The sequence below is a fragment of the Zootoca vivipara genome, chromosome 2 (genome assembly GCF_965207765.1).
Source record: "Zootoca vivipara chromosome 2, rZooViv2.hap1.1, whole genome shotgun sequence".
In the NCBI taxonomy this organism is placed as follows: domain Eukaryota; kingdom Metazoa; phylum Chordata; class Lepidosauria; order Squamata; family Lacertidae; genus Zootoca; species Zootoca vivipara.
In genome coordinates, this window is record NC_142584.1 from 112,417,959 (window position 1) to 112,434,561 (window position 16,603).

A 16,603-nucleotide genomic window follows, 5' to 3' on the forward strand; every position below is an offset into this window, starting at 1 on the left:
ATGAAAGGGATTCCAAAAACAAAGAGCTACTTTGGAGAAGGCTTCACCCCTTCAGTCTTCCTGTCAAGAACTCCCTGCCTTTTGTCTCCTCTTTCTCCCGCCACCATCCATCCATCCATCCATCCATCCCTGTCCCCATCTCCTCTCCCCTAGAACTCACCAGATTTCTCCCATGGTCCTGGAAGGGAATGCTCAGAGGTTGTGGGGAGGGATGCGGGAGACCGCCTGACGAGGTCAACCGTCCATCGTCCTCCTTCCATCCTGGCTAGTTTTGCAGGTTCAGTCTCAGCTAGGTTTGTATGCTCAGCTTCCTGAGGAACCCAGAAGCCAGAGCAAGTGGCAGCTTCCTGGGAGGGAGGGAGGGAGGGAGGGAGGAAGAAAAGGGAGTTTCAGAGCCCCTGCAGGGATTCTCCTGCCCATGGGGCTTCTGGTTCCCGGTCTGCCTTAATGGAGGCAACTCCTAGGACAGCGGGAGATCATTATCAAATAAAAAACAAGGATGATTCAACGTAATCACCATTGCAAATCCCCCCCCCCAGGGATGGGGGAACAGGTTTCACTCAGTTTGCCTTGCTACTTGGCTCTTGCTCTGGAATGGATTGCTAGTCCCCCGGAGACCATAGGAACACATTAAGTTTCAATACATTCCTATGGGAAACTGTGCCTCGCAAGACGAATTTTTCGTAAAACGTATTGACCTGCGGAACTAATTAAATTTGTCTTGTGAGGTACCACTGTACGTAGTAAGATTTTTGGAATGCAGAATTAAAGTAAATCATCCAGCTATCAATTGGGGACCAACAAAATTGTATCATTTGCATCTGAACAATTGGCATTATTAATTGTATTATAATTTGTATTATAATTTGGTGTTGTGACAATGAGGCTTTTATTGGATTATTGTAACTGAAAACTAATTAAAAAATTGTATGTGTGTATGTATATGTATGGGGAAGCGGGTGGCGCTGTGGGTTAAACCACAGTGATCAGAAGCTTGGCAGTTCGAATTCCTGCAATGGGGTGAGCTCCCATTGTTTGGCCCCAGCTCCTGCCAACCTAGCAGATCGAAAAGACGTCAAAGTGCAAGTAGATAAATAGGAACAGCTCCAGTGGGAAGGTAATCGGCGTTTCCGTGTGCTGCTCTGGTTCTCCAGAAGAGGCTTTGTCATGCTGGCCACATGACCAGGAAGCTGTACGCTGGCTCCCTTGGCCAATAGAGCAAGATGAGTGCTGCAACCCCAGAGTCGGTCACGACTGGACCTAATGGTCAGGGGTATATGTGTGAGGGGAATATGTATGTGTGTGTGTGTGTGTGTGTTTTCATTACATGGAACTTAAGAGTTAATCTGCAAAGGACTGCTCTGAATACACTGGTGGCCCTTGCACGGAGAAGGAAGTCCCTTGCTTGCATCAGGATCCCCTGGGAGACGCGATGGAACTGCCCACTGCTCCCTCCACCCTCGCTGACTCCTTCTCTCTCCTCCTGCCCTGCAAACACACTTTGCTCTTGTTGCTCAGAGGAGAGAGCTGGAAAGAGCCTTCAAACCCATCCTTTTCCTCCTCTGCTGCCTTTTATTGCAGCAGCACAGTGAGAGTGGAAGGAGCTGCAGTGCTTGGTTCACTTCAGATACACACATGGTTTACTGGGATTGTGAATGAACAAGACCTCTGCCTTTCATGCGGTGGGAGTAAAGGTAAAGGGACCCCTGACCATTAGGTCCAGTCATGACCGACTTTGGGGTGGCGGCGCTCATCTCGCGTTATTGGCCGAGGGAGCCGGCGTATAGCTTCCAGGTCATGTGGCCAGCATAACAAACCCGCTTCTGGCAAACCAGAACAGCACACGGAACCAGGTACAGATATTAAAATTAATACTATTATTAAGGTGATCCTGGCTGGCAATGCCCACCCCTCCCCCTTTCCCGCCTCTTTCAATGCAACTCCCGTTGCACCAGATCCATACAGGAGGAAGCTTCTCTCTCCCCCCCACCGCCTTCAAGGCCCCCTTTTAAAAGACGAGCTCCATTTCCTCCTTTCTCTTCTCTCCGCCCGGAGCTTGTGCAGGGCTGCCTCTCCCCGTCCCGGGGCTTCTCATCCTGGACCCCCTCCCAAAGCCCCTTCCCTCCTTCCCCACCATTGGCTTTGCACTCACCCGAAATCTTGAGGGCAACGGCGTCGGCAGCAGCGGCGGGAATGGGAGCCCCTGCGTGGGAGGCAGGGATTGACCCCGTTTAATTAAGGGCCTTAATTAGGAAGCAGCCGCCTCTTCCGCCTCTCCACGATGCAGCGCCGCTCCCCGCCTCCTTCCCTCCCTCCTTTGCAAAGCCCGATTTTATCTCTGCTGGTGAAGCCGGAAGTCGAGGCAACTCTGGGGAGGAGTACAAGCTAGACATGTAAACAGAGGCGGGACTATTGTATTGTCCTCAATACTCTTTACTGCTTCATCAATTTTTTTCAGATTGTATTTTAAGGAGCGGGATCATTGGTCTCAGGATCCATTTCTTGCAATGTATGAGGTAGCTCACAGCAAAATAAAAAGTCTAATAACTCTTCTGCGTAACTGGATAAATAAAATTTAATAAATATTGAAATGGAGAGCATATTTTACCTTCTCATGTTCACGATAACATGGTTCCACTCCAACCTCACTTAGTCCCCACTTCCACCTCAGCAAAGAGTTCTTTATACAGAAATCTCCTGGACAGAAGTCTCCCTGTTTACATTATAGGGATGGATCTCTCTCTCTCTCTCTGGCTTATTGCACACTCATTACAAACGATGTCTTTTGCAGTGTCCTGTATTCTCCTCACAGAAACACAGGAACAGTGAACAGCGGCACGCAGCAGCCAGACTAACTAACTGTCAAAGAATACCTCCCATGCAACGGCTCCCATGAATCTTTTGGGAGGGACAGTGTTCTTTAAGTGTGCACCAAATATACGTTATGGGTGTGAAAGAAATATTCTTCATGGGAAGTACTGAGAAAAATGAAGGGCAATTTTACTATGTTAGGAAGAAGAAGAGGAGGAGTTTGGATTTGATATCCCGCTTTATTACTACCGTAAGGAGTCTCAAAGCGGCTAACATTCTCCTTTCCCTTCCTCCCCCACAACAAACACTCTGTGAGGTGACTGAGGCTGAGAGACTTCAGAGAAGTGTGACTAGCCCAGCAGCTGCACTTGGAGGAGTGGAGATGCGAACCCGGTTCACCAGATTATGAGACTACCGTTCTTAACTACTCTACCACACTGGCTGGAGAGAGGGGAAGTTCTTTTCTTTGTGTTATGTTGTGAAAAATAAAGCAATAAATTTTAAAAGCAACTGTTCTTTCAATGCTTTCTTTTTAAAGCAAAAAAGATGTAGTGCCATAGTTTGAACAGTTTTGCCTTATACAGGAGGATATATCTGAGACACAAATGCACACACAACACTGCCCTCTATCCAGGCAAGGAGGAGGCATTGTCAGGAGTTTAAAGGCACATCCCGGCTGCTAAGGTGCAAAGTAGAGCCATGGAAGGGGGTGGGGTGCATTATGAGGACCACAAACCAAATGTGCAATTGGCCCCCCAGGTCTGAATTTCTCCACCCTTGGCACCACATAACACCGATCTTGAAAGACCTACATTGGCTCCCAGTACGTTTCCGAGCACAATTCAAAGTGTTGGTGCTGACCTTTAAAGCCCTAAACTGCCTCGGTCCAGTATACCTGAAGGAGCGTCTCCACCCACATCGTTCTGCCCGGAGACTGAAGTCCAGCTACGGGGGCCTTCTGGCGGTTCCCTTGCTGCGAGAAGCCAAGTTACAGGGAACCAGGCATTGGAACTTCTTGGTAGTGGCACCCGCCCTGTGGAACGCCCTCCCACCAGATGTCAAAGAGAAAAATAACTACCAGACTTTTAGAAGACATCTGAAGGCAGCCCTGTTTAGGGAAGCTTTTAATGTATTTTAATATTTTGTTGGAACCTGCCCAGAGTGGCTGGGGTAACCCAGTCAGATGGGAGGGGTATAAGTAATAAATAATAATTATTATAAATTATTATGTGCAAATCAGGTAAGTGTAAAGAGTGCTGTTTCAACCCAACTGTAGTGTATATAATACAGTCCCCTTGCAACTTGAACATTTCGGAAGTCGAATATCCGACACAGCTTCTGACTGAGTGCAGGAAGCTCCTGCCGTCAATCGGAAGCCGCGCCTTGGTTCTCGAATGGTTCCGGGAGTCGAATGGACTCCCAGAATGGATTAAATTCGGGAACCAAGGTAAGACTGTACAGGGATCAGGATCAGTGTGTTTGCATTTTCAGCTGAAAGTATTTCTCACAATTTTTTTAACAGTAAAAACTTTTAATTAGTTCTATTTGACAAGAACATAACAGCCACCAACAATTACGTGGATTTGTTTGCTAAAAAGGACAGATGTAAACAAAGCTCAGAGCGAAACAGGTAACTTCACAAATGAACCTTATATTTTCCTGCTTGAGTAGACCAGCTGCCATGTTTGGGTTGTTTTGGTTTGGTTTTTTGAAAGGAAAAAAAGGCTCAACCATCATTTTGACAGGCAGCAAACTTTCACCCTTAAGAACTATGGAATCGCTTTATCTGTCACACAAGAAACAAGGCCTAATTCCTCCCACACCCCAGCAACACAAACCTTAATCCTCTCTAGCTATTTGCTGATGGACCTAGAAATATTCCCAGTTCCTCTAATTGCTGTCAAAACTATCCCAAGCAGATATTTCCCCTAATATTTCCACACCTCAGACGATTTGATCCAAATCAACATTCATAAACATGGAAACCAATGTTGATGCTCGCCTAAATTTCCCAGATTGGCGACTTGCAATCTCAGCTCCTGGCAGTCTGTTTCTTAACTATAAGGCATTGGCTGGTTCCTGTCACCTGGAGGTTTACAATGAGAGAGTGAAGAGGGCTGTGGAACCAGATGCTGAGACTTCCACTGGAGTTCAACAACACTTGGGCCCCAGCTATATGCTATTTGGAGACAAATACTTCCTTTTCAATCAGATTCAGAACTATTTCCTGTCTTTTTACCTATGAAGTACATTTCTCTTGCATACTTCCCTCATCAAGGCCACTGCAAGATATATTGCTTTCACGCACGCAGCAACCCTGCGAGGTAGGTTTCGCATAAAGATGGTGACTGGCTTTAAATCAGTCAGAGAGCTTCACAACTGAGGAGGGATTTGAATTGTCCCCGGCATTTGTGGACCTAGACGCAGGGAAACCTGTGGCGCTTCAGAGATCATTGGACTCCAGCTCCCATGAGTCCCAGCCAGGATGGCCGACAGCCAAGGAAGACGTGAGTTGCAATCTAACAACATCTGGAGGGGCCACAGGTTGCCAGCCTTTCACCAGGTAAATATTCTGTAACCGTTTTGTCGTGCTGGCTCACTTTTACTTTTCATGTTTGACCATACAAAGGAACAAACTGCGCCTCAAAAAGGAAAGACCACCCAATCCCTGCCTCACAAAGCAGGTCGGTGGCTTGAAGGTCCGTCACAGAAGAAAAAAGGATTATAAGCAAGCAATATAGGTTAATACACTGCAACCATTTGCCTCTACCTTTGGCACCAGCTTCCATTTAAACACTTAGTTGTGGGGAACCTTTCGTTGTTTGTTAAGTGAAAGGCCAGTGACCCATTGGAAAAATCGATTTTGTGGGGAGTGGGGTCCAAACAGAAGCAGTGGGGACTGATGCCTATTGCTTGGCAGAGTGTTAAGCAGAGCCAACCAATTCCAGAACCATCTTCTATAATCTGCAAGATAAAAAATGTAAAACTTGTATAACTTCACAGCTGAAGAAGATTTTACTGTTTGAGGGCTCGTGTGTTTCTAATATTTTGTTGGAAGCCACCCAGAGTAGTAGGGCAATGCAGTTTAGATGGGCGGCATACAAACGATAAAATGATGGTGCTGAACTTAAGAAAAAATAAAGAAGAGAATATATATATATAACAATGTTAAACATTCAACTCAGCAGGCTTTTCAGTGTGACACTTGCGGCTGTGTTTCTTTTTCAAGCCTCCTTTTGTCTGGCGGCATCAACAACGTGGCTGCTAGCAGCTGGCTTTCCAAGTTCGCCTCTGGTAATCGGGGCCCCCGGGGCCCCTTTGCAAGAGACCCCTCCATTCCCCGAGCCGAGTTCTTGCTGTGAGCTGGCCCCTTCCTGCGAGAGAAGCTCACGCTCTCAAAGAGCTTCAGCTTCTCCGGGGCCAAGAGAGCGGCGGTGGCCACAATGCACTCCTTCACCAGCTCGCCTCTGGAGAGCGGGCGCAGCTTTTTGGAGACCAGCTCGCTCACCACGAAGCTGGCTTGCTCCACGCTGTCCATTTCCTTCCTTGGTTCCGGGGCGATGCCTTGCTGGGCGTGCAGGTCCGTTTTCAGCGCCTTGACCTTCTCCTCGCGCAGCTGCCCTTGGAACTCCTCGTACTGGATGTGCTTCGTCCTGTAGTGCCTCTGCAGGTTGGCCTTCTTCAGGATGGAAAGGGCCTCACCACAAATGAGGCACACGGGCATGCCTTTCAGCTCCACAAAGAAATAGTCATGCGTCCATTTCTTATTGAAAATGCGGCACTCCAAATCTATCTTCCTCTTCTTGTGCGATGGCATTGCAACCAAATGATCTAACAACAAAGAAACAGGTGGAGCGGTTAACTGGATTTTTTCCAGGGTGAGGTGAGGGGAGTGATAATATAATTATGATCAAGGGAAATCAAGAGAAAATACCGGAAACCGAGGCTCCACAACCGCCATCTTGTGCTTCAGCCACCTTCAGCCTTATTAGTGGGAGAGGAAGCCCTGCTGATGGCATCTTTCCATAGCAGTATTAAAAACTCACGATATATAAGTTAATCCCCAAGTTGCACCTGAGACCTAGGCTATGGTCACCACAATGGAATGCCGAGGTGCCATTTTTTACTTTTGGCAATGAAATTATCCTTATTACTCATTTCATTTCTATACCGCTTTATATTTTATAAGGTAAAGGTAAAGGGACCCCTGACCATTAGGTCCAGTCGTGACCGACTCTGGGGTTGCACGCTCATCTCGCATTATTGGCCGAGGGAGCCGGCGTATAGCTTCCAGGTCATGTGGCCAGCATGACAATGCCGCTTCTGGCAAACCAGAGCAGCACATGGAAACGCCGTTTACCTTCCCGCTATAGCGGTTCCTATTTATCTACTTGCATTTTGACGTGCTTTCGAACTGCTAGGTTGCCAGGAGCTGGGACCAAGCAACGGGAGCTCACCCCGTCACAGGGATTCGAACCGCCGACCTTCTGATCAGCAAGCCCTAGGCTCAGTGGTTTAGCGCACAGCGTTATATTTTATACAACACATCAAACAAAACAATACAGAATAAAACAAATTCAAGCTTCAAGGAAAATATTTCAGATCGTTCTTCTCCCCCCATGGCGGTTCTCCCGTGTGTCAGGAGAGGCTGAAGCTCTTAGTGCAGTCGGGGCAATGGGAAAGTTTCTCTCACCTGTGTGGATTCTCTTGTGCCTCACCAGCTGGGAGCTGATTCCAAAGCTCTTCCCGCACTCGGAGCACCTGTATGGCTTCTCCCCCGAGTGGATCCTTTTGTGTGAAGTGAGTGACGATTTCCAGCCAAAGCTCTTCCCACACTCAGAGCACCGGTACGGTTTCTCTCCTGGGAAAGCCCCCTTGCGCGCAGTGAGGGAGGGGCCGCTCCTCAAGGCTTTCCCACACAGACTGCAGTGGTTGGGGTCCTCTCCCATTTGCATCCTCTGACTCTTGGGGAAATTGAAGCTATGGCACAGATTTTCACAGTCAACGCACATATTTCTTCTTTCGCCCTCAACGGGTCCCTGTTTCACAGGGCTGTCACATACGATTGTGTCCACTTCCTCACAAGGCACAGACTGCTGGAATGTTTCTAGTCCCTGTTGAGTCAAAAGCCAGCCTCGATTGTCATGATGAAGCAAGTCGTCCTCTCTGGCTTTCCCCAAAGGTATTGAGTTGAATTCTCCTTGCTTCGATCTTTGCAACGGAAGGTTTCCCTCCTTTGCCTTTGTTTCTGCATTGCCTGTGGGGTAAAGAACGATCTGAGGAATCTGTGGGGAGAATGCTGAATTTTTACCCTGCCCTCTGATACCCTGAGACGTGTGCTTTCAGAGCCGACCCTATTCCTGTGATGGTAATCTTTAACTTTTATTAATTTTGAAGTTTAAATAGTGGTAACTAGCCCTGGGACCTGCTGGTGAAGGACAGGTAATAAATGGAAGAATACAGGTGAAACTCGGAAAATCAGAATATCGTCGAAAAATGCATTTATTTCAGTAATGCAACTTATTATTTATCATTTTTATTTTTATTTTTACAAATGCTTTCTTTTGGAAATTCCACAGCAATAAAACAAATAGTTACAATAATACAAAAACAAACAAAAACAAACATCACTATTACATTTCATTAATTACATTCCATTTATAATTCACCCACCTAACGACAAATAATTACAATTGCCGTATATTCCAGCGTATAAGACGACTAGGCGTATAAGACGACCCCCAACTTTTCCAGTTAAAATATAGAGTTTGGGATATACTCGCCATATAAAAAATACAACCTGGTATATAAGACAACCCCTGACTTTTGAGAAGATTTTCCTGGGTTAAAAAGTAGTCTTATACGCAGGAATACACAGTACAACAAATAAAGGCTTGACATATCTTGCTTTACATGTCATGCATCTATCTCGTATATTGGTTTCACCTTTTAAGTTGCGTTACTGAAATAAATGCACTTTTCGACCATATTCTAATTTTCCGAGTTTCACCTGTAATGATCATTTCCAGTTCTACAATATCTTTTCTGAAACAGGACAATCAGAGCTATACACAGTATTCAAAGTATGGTTGCACTATAGGTTTCTAATAAGTCTGGCAATTTTGCATTTGCTCACTTCCCAATGATTGCCCAACATGGGATTTGCCTTTTTTCAAAAAAGCTGCTGCAAACTGGATGGACATCTTCATCGATCTATCCACAAAATGACCCCAAGATCCTTCTCCTGTTCAGTATCTACAATCTCAGGCCATTCAGCACATACGTGAAGCTAGGATTTCTTGCCCCGACATGCATCACTTTCACACTTACTCACACCAAACAGCACTTGCCATTTCATTGGTCGTTCGCCCAGTTTGGAGAGATCCTTTTGGGGCTCATCACAACTTTTCCATATTTACCACCCTCCATAATTTGGTGCCACTGGCAAGCCTGGCCAAACATCAGGGTTCCTCGCAAACTTCAGATTGTTTATAATCTAGTTTAAAAGCACAGGGTCAAAGACAGATCTTTGGGAGAACACACGTCTTACTCCGTGGCAGAGCTGGGGAACCTGTGGGCCTCAAGACATGGCCAGACTACAACTCCCAACATGCCTGATCACTGGCTCCGCTAACTGGGGCAGTCTCCAGGTGCATGCGTGAAACCTGTCGGAGGATGGTAAATAAACTGGTGGAGGGATTGTGGTCTCCTGTTATTGCAACTGCTCCATAAAGCAGAGGCCTGGGAATAGCTGTCTAGCCACTAGGCTGGTGTGTGTGTGTTTTTTTGGAGCCATGGAAACTACTGTATCAGCTTGGACAATAAAGAACTAACTCTCTGCTGGGGGCATTCCTTGGCAGCACCCTTGGCACCCAGCAACATGCGGAGGGCCGCAGGTTTCCCGCTAATCCTGGCCTGCACTCCATGGGAGCTGTAGTCCCACGTGTGGAGGGCACCAGGACAGCAAAGGCAGTTTCAGTGCCAGCGCAGGAATCATCCCCACAGAGGTCTTCCAACAATGAGATTTGGACATGGGAATCCTCACCCAGCAACCTAGCAAGCTCCTCATTCTCCCGGGCCACCTCCGCAGGGAAAAGCAGCTCCACAGCATCTGAGGGATCCTCCTCCGATTTGGGGGACTTAACAGTCACTATATGAAAAGGCTCCGGGAGCTGAAACAGGAAGAGAGATGCAGTCAGTGAGATGAAGTTGCTTATGCAAGTTAAATGGCACCATCCACACAGAAGACGGAGGTGTCAGCAGGCTCAGGGGGATGTTAGCCTTACTCAGAGTAGACCCATTGATGTCAGTGGACATGACCAACTTAGGTTCATGACCTGGAGTACAACTTAGCAGCATACACCCCCCATAGTTTATGAAATTACAAAAATATCTCAGACCTTTTCCCCCACTTGCTCCGCCTCTTGCAGCCTCAGCAAGAACTCGTCCGCCAGGGCCAAAGCCTGGGCACAAGTCTCCGGGTTGCGTTCCCGGACCCAGCACTGCATCTCCAGGGGCAGGATGGTCAGGAACTGCTCCAGGGTCACCAGCTCCAGGATCTGCTCCTTGCTGTGCCTCTCGGGTGTCAGCCACTGACAGCAGAGCTCCCAGAGCTGCCTCAAGACCTCCCGGGGCCTTTCGGCCTCCCGGTAGCCAAAATGCCGGAAGCGTAGGCAGCGCATCTCCAAGCTGAGAGCTTGCTTCTCCGGAACCTCTTCCTTCACTTTCACGGAAAGGTCCAGAGTTTGATGGGCCTCCTGGGCTTCTCCTGGGAGGCCTGGCAGGAATCGGGCCACACACTCCCTTGTAGGCCACTGGCTACCCACGACTACGGCCTTCCCCGAGGCCTGGGAGTCCTTCAAATCCTCCTCTGGCGTGAACTTGGATATCTGCGGAGTTCTCCAGCCTGACTGAGGGCTCTTCATCGTCTTCAGGAGCTGCTGCCATTGGGCATCCCAGCACTGCTCCTCCGGCTCTGACTTAATTTGCCGCAGGGTCGCCCCTGCCTGAAACTCTCTCAAGGCCCCAATGGGGGCAACCTGGGGGTCTTCCCCTCCTGCCTCCAATCTCTTCTTTTGGAAGGATCCTGTCGAGTTCTGGTCTTCCATTGTTATTCTGGCTGCAGAACGGAGAATGGAAAGCAAACGATCATCAATACTTGTGAACAGAGGAAACTCCTCTGTTTGGTTACATCAGAGATGGGGGGAGCTTGCAGCCCTTCTGTTGTATGTATGTATGTATGTATGTATGTATGTATGTATGTATGTATGATGATGATGATTATTATTATTACCAGCCTTTACCCAAAGGCCTCATGGTGGTTTACAACCATTCAAAACGCAACATTAAAAATGGTTTTAAAACTTGCAGTTAAAAAAATACAACCATACAAAAAATAAAACCTCTGTCCAAGTTCCACACCCTCAGCCAGGGTGACCAATGATATACAGTGGTACCTCAGGTTAAGAACTCAATTCGTTCTGGAGGTCCGTTCTTAACCTGAAACTGTTCTTAACCTGAGATATCACTTTAGCTAATGGGGCCTCCTGCCGCCGCCGCCGCCGCCGCACAATTTCTGTTCTCACCCTGAAGTAAAGTTCTTAACCCAAGGTACTATTTCTGGGTTAGCAGAGTCTGTAACCTGAAGCATCTGTAACCTGAAGTGTCTGTAACCCAAGGTACCACTGTACATTCTACAGACATATAGTATGTATATTTTTGTAAATGGCTTAGAGGTGTTTTTTTTCAGTCAAAAGGCATGTCAATTTTGTTAAGTAAATAGAAATAATCCAACAATGTCTGGAGGGACACTGGTTTCCCCACCCGTGGCCTCAAGGGAAGAGGTGTGAACTGTGCACAAGCATTGCACACCTACGGGGAAAGGCCACAGCTCAGTAGTTCAGGAAAACGCTTTGCATGCAGTTGGATTAGATGCCCCAAGAGGCAGGGAAGCAGCCCCCACCCTCTCCCATTACTGCAGTCATTGGCACATGCTCCTTCCAAACCAGGAAATTAGCGCAGGGGTGGGGATTCTGAAGGCTGCATTCCCTTCTGGGCCACATGTCAGAGGCGGGTGGGACCAGAGACAAACATGAGCGAAGCAATGAGCAAAATTTTTACCTTTGTACAGCAAGATAAATTTACACACACACACCCTTCTCTATCCTCCCTACAGGCAAGCAAGAAGCATTATCAGAGTTCAATGACACATTCCAGAAAGCAAAAACATGGAGGGAGCAGAGCGGGAGAGGAGTAAACAAGGCAAGTGGGAAATTTGCTGAACTGATAAGAGTGAAGCTGACTCCAAGAACAGACAGAAATAATTCTGATCAGGAGTGGAGGAGCTGTGAGCTTCCAGAAGTTGTTGGGACTCCAATGCCCATGAGCACCCGCTGGTCTGGGCAGCGTTCACAGAGGATGGGACGCCTGGAAGCTCTCCACCCCTGGGGTAGACCACATGGACCAAAGGTCTGATTAAATAGAAAGTGATCATGTTGGAAATCGGACATTGGCCCACAAGGTCCCTTCCCATAAATTGGAGCATGGGATATATTTGTTTTCATATACATATGTTTTCAAAAGTTTACATGCCTGAGTGGACTTGCCTAAACAAAGTAGGTATTTAGAAGGCACTTAAAACAGTTCAGTGAAGGAACCTGCCTGATATTAATAGGCAGGGAGTTCCGGAGATTAACTTCTCGTGCATGAAAGGATAAATTCCTCGCCACTGCATAGTTAAACTATGGAACTCACTCCCACAAGAGGCAGTAATGCCCACCAACTTGGACGGCTTTAAAAGAGGAGTGGACAGATTCAAGGAGGAAAAGGCTCTCAAAGGCTACTAGCCAGGATGGCTATTGCTCTGCCTCCACACTTGGGAGGCAGAGATGCTTTTGAAATCCAGTTGCTGGAACCCACAGGAGGGGAGAGGGCTCTCCTGCTCAGGTCCTGGTTGTGGGTTTTCCATTTGGGCGCCTACTTCGCCACAATGAGAACAAGATGCTGGACTAGATGGGCTATTGGCCTGATCCAGCACGGCTCTGAGATAGCCCATTCTTGGCTTTGATGTCAAAGAGCCATGGGCAACCCTCTTCTCCTGTTGCAGTGGGTTTCTCAGCCACCTGGTCCCGGATGCGAGTTGCGGGTATACTTATTTGGATTGTTTGTTTCCCTGACCAATCTGGAAAAATTCCTTTCTTTTCTTTTTTTACAAGCTTTAAAGTTTTGCCTGATGTACTTTTTTGTAACTGTTGTAGAGGTTGGACGGCCACTTGTCAGGGTTATTTAGGTTTGAATTCTGCGTTGCAAGGGGTTGGACCAGATGACCTTGGAGTCCCTTCCAACTCTACAGTTTTATGAATCTAATGTGCAGAACGAAAATTATGTGGCACACACTTGCAGGAGATTGGGATTCTTATTCTACAGTTATCTCACATTTCACTCACATTTCATCCAGGAAGTTCAAATTAGCATACGACCAATCACTTCCACATCCATATTTTTTAATAAAGAAGCTAACAAGGAAGGTTAGGTTGAGATAGAGTGAGTGTCCCAAGTTCACCAAGGCAGCGTCGTGGCTGGGTGACGCATTTGAACCCAGGTCCCCCGCCTGCCCCAGTTCTAGCTCAGTCCCTTAGCTACTGAACCCCACTTGGCTCCGCATTAAGCAACCGTCTTTTCCTTCCCCATTCACAACTTTTCTCCCCAAAACAATTCCCTCTTCGCTCACCTTTTTCTTTATTACTATTATTCCACTTGCAGGATCCCTTGCAGCCCCAAGATGTTGCAATCCAAAATGGCCAAAAATTTGAGAAGGCAAAAAAGGAGAAAAAAGTAAAAGGAACGGAGAGAGAAGAGCTTCTCCCACCTGGCCAAGGAGAAACAGGAAAAAGAATTGAGCACACCTTGGGGGCGGGGGGGGGGAGAGAAACAGGAGCCGTCTAGGAAACGCATCTCTATCAGTTTAACCCCTAAGAGTCCGGGTGGCTGCTGGTCCTGGCATAAAAGCAGGAAAGGGGCAGCCCGGCCCCTGTATACATAAAATTTATGCAAAGGCAATGAAACGGGGGTGGGATTTTCTTAGATCAGGGAAACATCTGGCCTTTGAGAGAGTGTTGGATTACAGCTCCCATCCTGACCCTAAGACAGATGCATAGGAAGCTTGCATGAGTGTTAATGTGCTTTTTTTCTATTGTGGCTTTAACTTTTCTGTATGTTTTACATTACGGTTGTAAAAAAAAAAGTGATATTTTTATTTTTCATGTATTGGGTGCTCCCCCCTACAATATATACATTCTATGAAATAAATAATACATAAAAGAAAGTGAACAAAGAAAAACTTGGTCCTGGATAGCTCAGTTGGTTAGAGTTTGGTGCCGATAATACCAAGGTTGCAGGTTTGATCCTCATATGGGACAGCTGTATAATCCTGCATTGCAGCGGACTGGACTAAATCAGTGTTTCCCAACCTTGTGCCTCCAAGCTGTTTTCGGACTACAATTCCCATCATTCCTGACCACTGGTCTTGCTAGCTAGGGATGATGGGAATTGTAGTCTCAAAACATCTGGAGGCACAAGGTTGGGAAACACTGGACTAAATGATCCCCAGGCTCCCTTCCAACTCTAGAAGTCTATGATTCTCTCTTTACAGATTCAGGACAGATTACAGAAAGGACGGCTACTAGTCATGATGGCTGTGATCTGCCTCCATGGTCAGAGGTAGCAATGCTTCTGAATGCCAGTTGCTGGAAGCCACAGCAAGGGAGAGGGCTTTTGGGCTCGGGTCCCACCTGTAGGTTTCCCACAGGCACCTGGTTGGCCTCTGTGAGAGCAGGATGCCATTGCACTGATCCAGAAGTGTCTTCCTATGTCCTTATGGAATCACAGGAGTTGGAGTCCAACAGCATTGCAGGTTTTCCACCAGCATGTTTTAAACCAGGGGTAGGCAACCTAAGGCCCACAAGCGGCTCACGGGGGCCGTTTAACTGGCCCACGAGCCACCCCTGAATTGAGCCACCCACTCAGCGAGTCCACGTATGGGGATGGTGCAGGGGCTTGCTTCCGCAGCGCCGGAAATCGCGTCTGTGCAGACACAGACACCGGAATTTGCATCTGCGCAGACGCAGACACCAGAAATCGCGGGCGCAATCCGGCCCATGGAGGGATCTCCGCTGGGGTAAACTGGGCCAGGTGAGGTAAACCTTGCCGATCCCTGTTTTAAACCGAAACCTTTCCAATATTTCCTTTTCTTGTTTTAAAGCTCACTTTGATCACATCTGAAATACAAGAGACTGAGATCCGGAACAGATATCTTGTAGAGAAATTGTTCTTCAAACGCAAACACGGGGATATCCTAGGTAGGAGATAGCCCATGTTGTGTCCTGTAGGTGTCATTGGACGCCAACTCCCATCACTCCCAGCCAGTAGAGCCCAATGGTTAGGGGTGGGAGCTGTAGTACAGCGACATCTGGGCATGGGTGTCTACAGGGTGGCGATATTTTTATTTATTTATTGTGCCTATATCACACCACACCCAGAGGCTCAAGGAGGTGGTGTGCAGAGTTCTCTGCCTCCTCTAATCCCCACAATGACCCTGTGACGTAGACATGGTGGCGGCTACCACCTCCTCCTTCACCACCACCTGAGGCAGCTGACGGTGGCCCAGGAAAGCCCTGGCATGCTGAAGGTAGCAAGGGATGAAAAAAAGAGGCTGGAGAGGAACAAGGGGTGATGGAGGAAGAGGGCAACAAGCATAGGGGGGAGGGAGCAGCACACTCTTGGGGGGCTGGACTGCCACCTTTCCCAGCTGCCCCCCAGCCTGTCACCTGAGGTGATAGCCTCACCCAGCCACAAAGGCAGTCTGGCCATGGAGGTGGGCTAAGCCAGAGGTTTTCAACCTTTTTGGGTCCATGGCTCCCTTGACCAACTACATATTTCTGCGGCACCCCTGTGGGGCTCAGGAGCCCATTTGTGTCACCCTGTGTTGCCTGTAGAGCTGGCAGCCCCTCACCCCTTTTCAAATCCTCCCTTGTGGAATGTTGCCTCAGCCTCCTCTCTTCTCCCCTCTCTTTGGGAGTCCTCTGGGCAGCTGTAGCTGCCACTTTTTGTCTTTGAGCTGCCCCCCTGCCCCTAAAGAGAGGTGCCTTCTCACAGTGCCCTACAGGGGCCTGGGAAGCACCCCCTGGCCAGCCCCAGAGGCACCATTCGCCTGGGGAGCTTGTAGCCAGGGCTGCTGCAACAAACAGCTGTGCAAGCCTTTGGGAGGCAGAGACTCCAGAGGGCATCAGAGGAGGGAGGGAGGGAAGGAAGGAAAGAGGGACAGAAGCCAGTGTTGCCCACAGCACCCCTGAGCATCATTCAAGGCACCCCAGGGTGCCACGGCACACTGGTTGAAAACCACTGGGCTAGGCTGAAATGAAGTGACTGACCCAAGGTCATCCAGACAGCTTCATGGCTGAGTGGTAATTTGAACCATTTCCCAGTCAGACATTCTAATCCAATGGTTCTCAAACTTTTCAGTGACTGACCCACACTTTCAGAATAAAAATATGTCAAAACTGGTCACTCCAAACATCTTTCTGCTCAATTAAAAACAGCATTGTGTGTTCTTTATATTCTGTTTTTATATTTTATACTACCATGGAAAGTTTAAATGTTTCTTTGACTGTCCTTGAATATTCCTACCACACTTGCCACCCTTTCCTGCCACACCTCTTGCCACCCTTTCCGGCCACACCACTGTGGTGTGCCACACCCTTTTGAGAACCACTGCACAAACCACTAGGCCACGCTG

The 16,603-nt window shown here is 47.9% G+C and overlaps 1 protein-coding gene across 1 annotated transcript in view; it reads right to left on the minus strand.

The window, feature by feature from the left end:
- Positions 1-13,703, minus strand: part of LOC118081110 (uncharacterized) — a 47,244-nt gene extending 33,541 nt beyond the window's left edge. The window contains 6 exon segments of the mRNA XM_060270642.2: positions 161-347; positions 6,017-6,642; positions 7,505-8,068; positions 9,857-9,983; positions 10,212-10,930; positions 13,541-13,703. Coding sequence (XP_060126625.2) covers positions 161-347; positions 6,017-6,642; positions 7,505-8,068; positions 9,857-9,983; positions 10,212-10,919 — 2,212 coding nt within the window. The 5' untranslated portion in view covers positions 10,920-10,930; positions 13,541-13,703.
- Between the last annotated feature and the right edge of the window lie 2,900 nt (positions 13,704-16,603).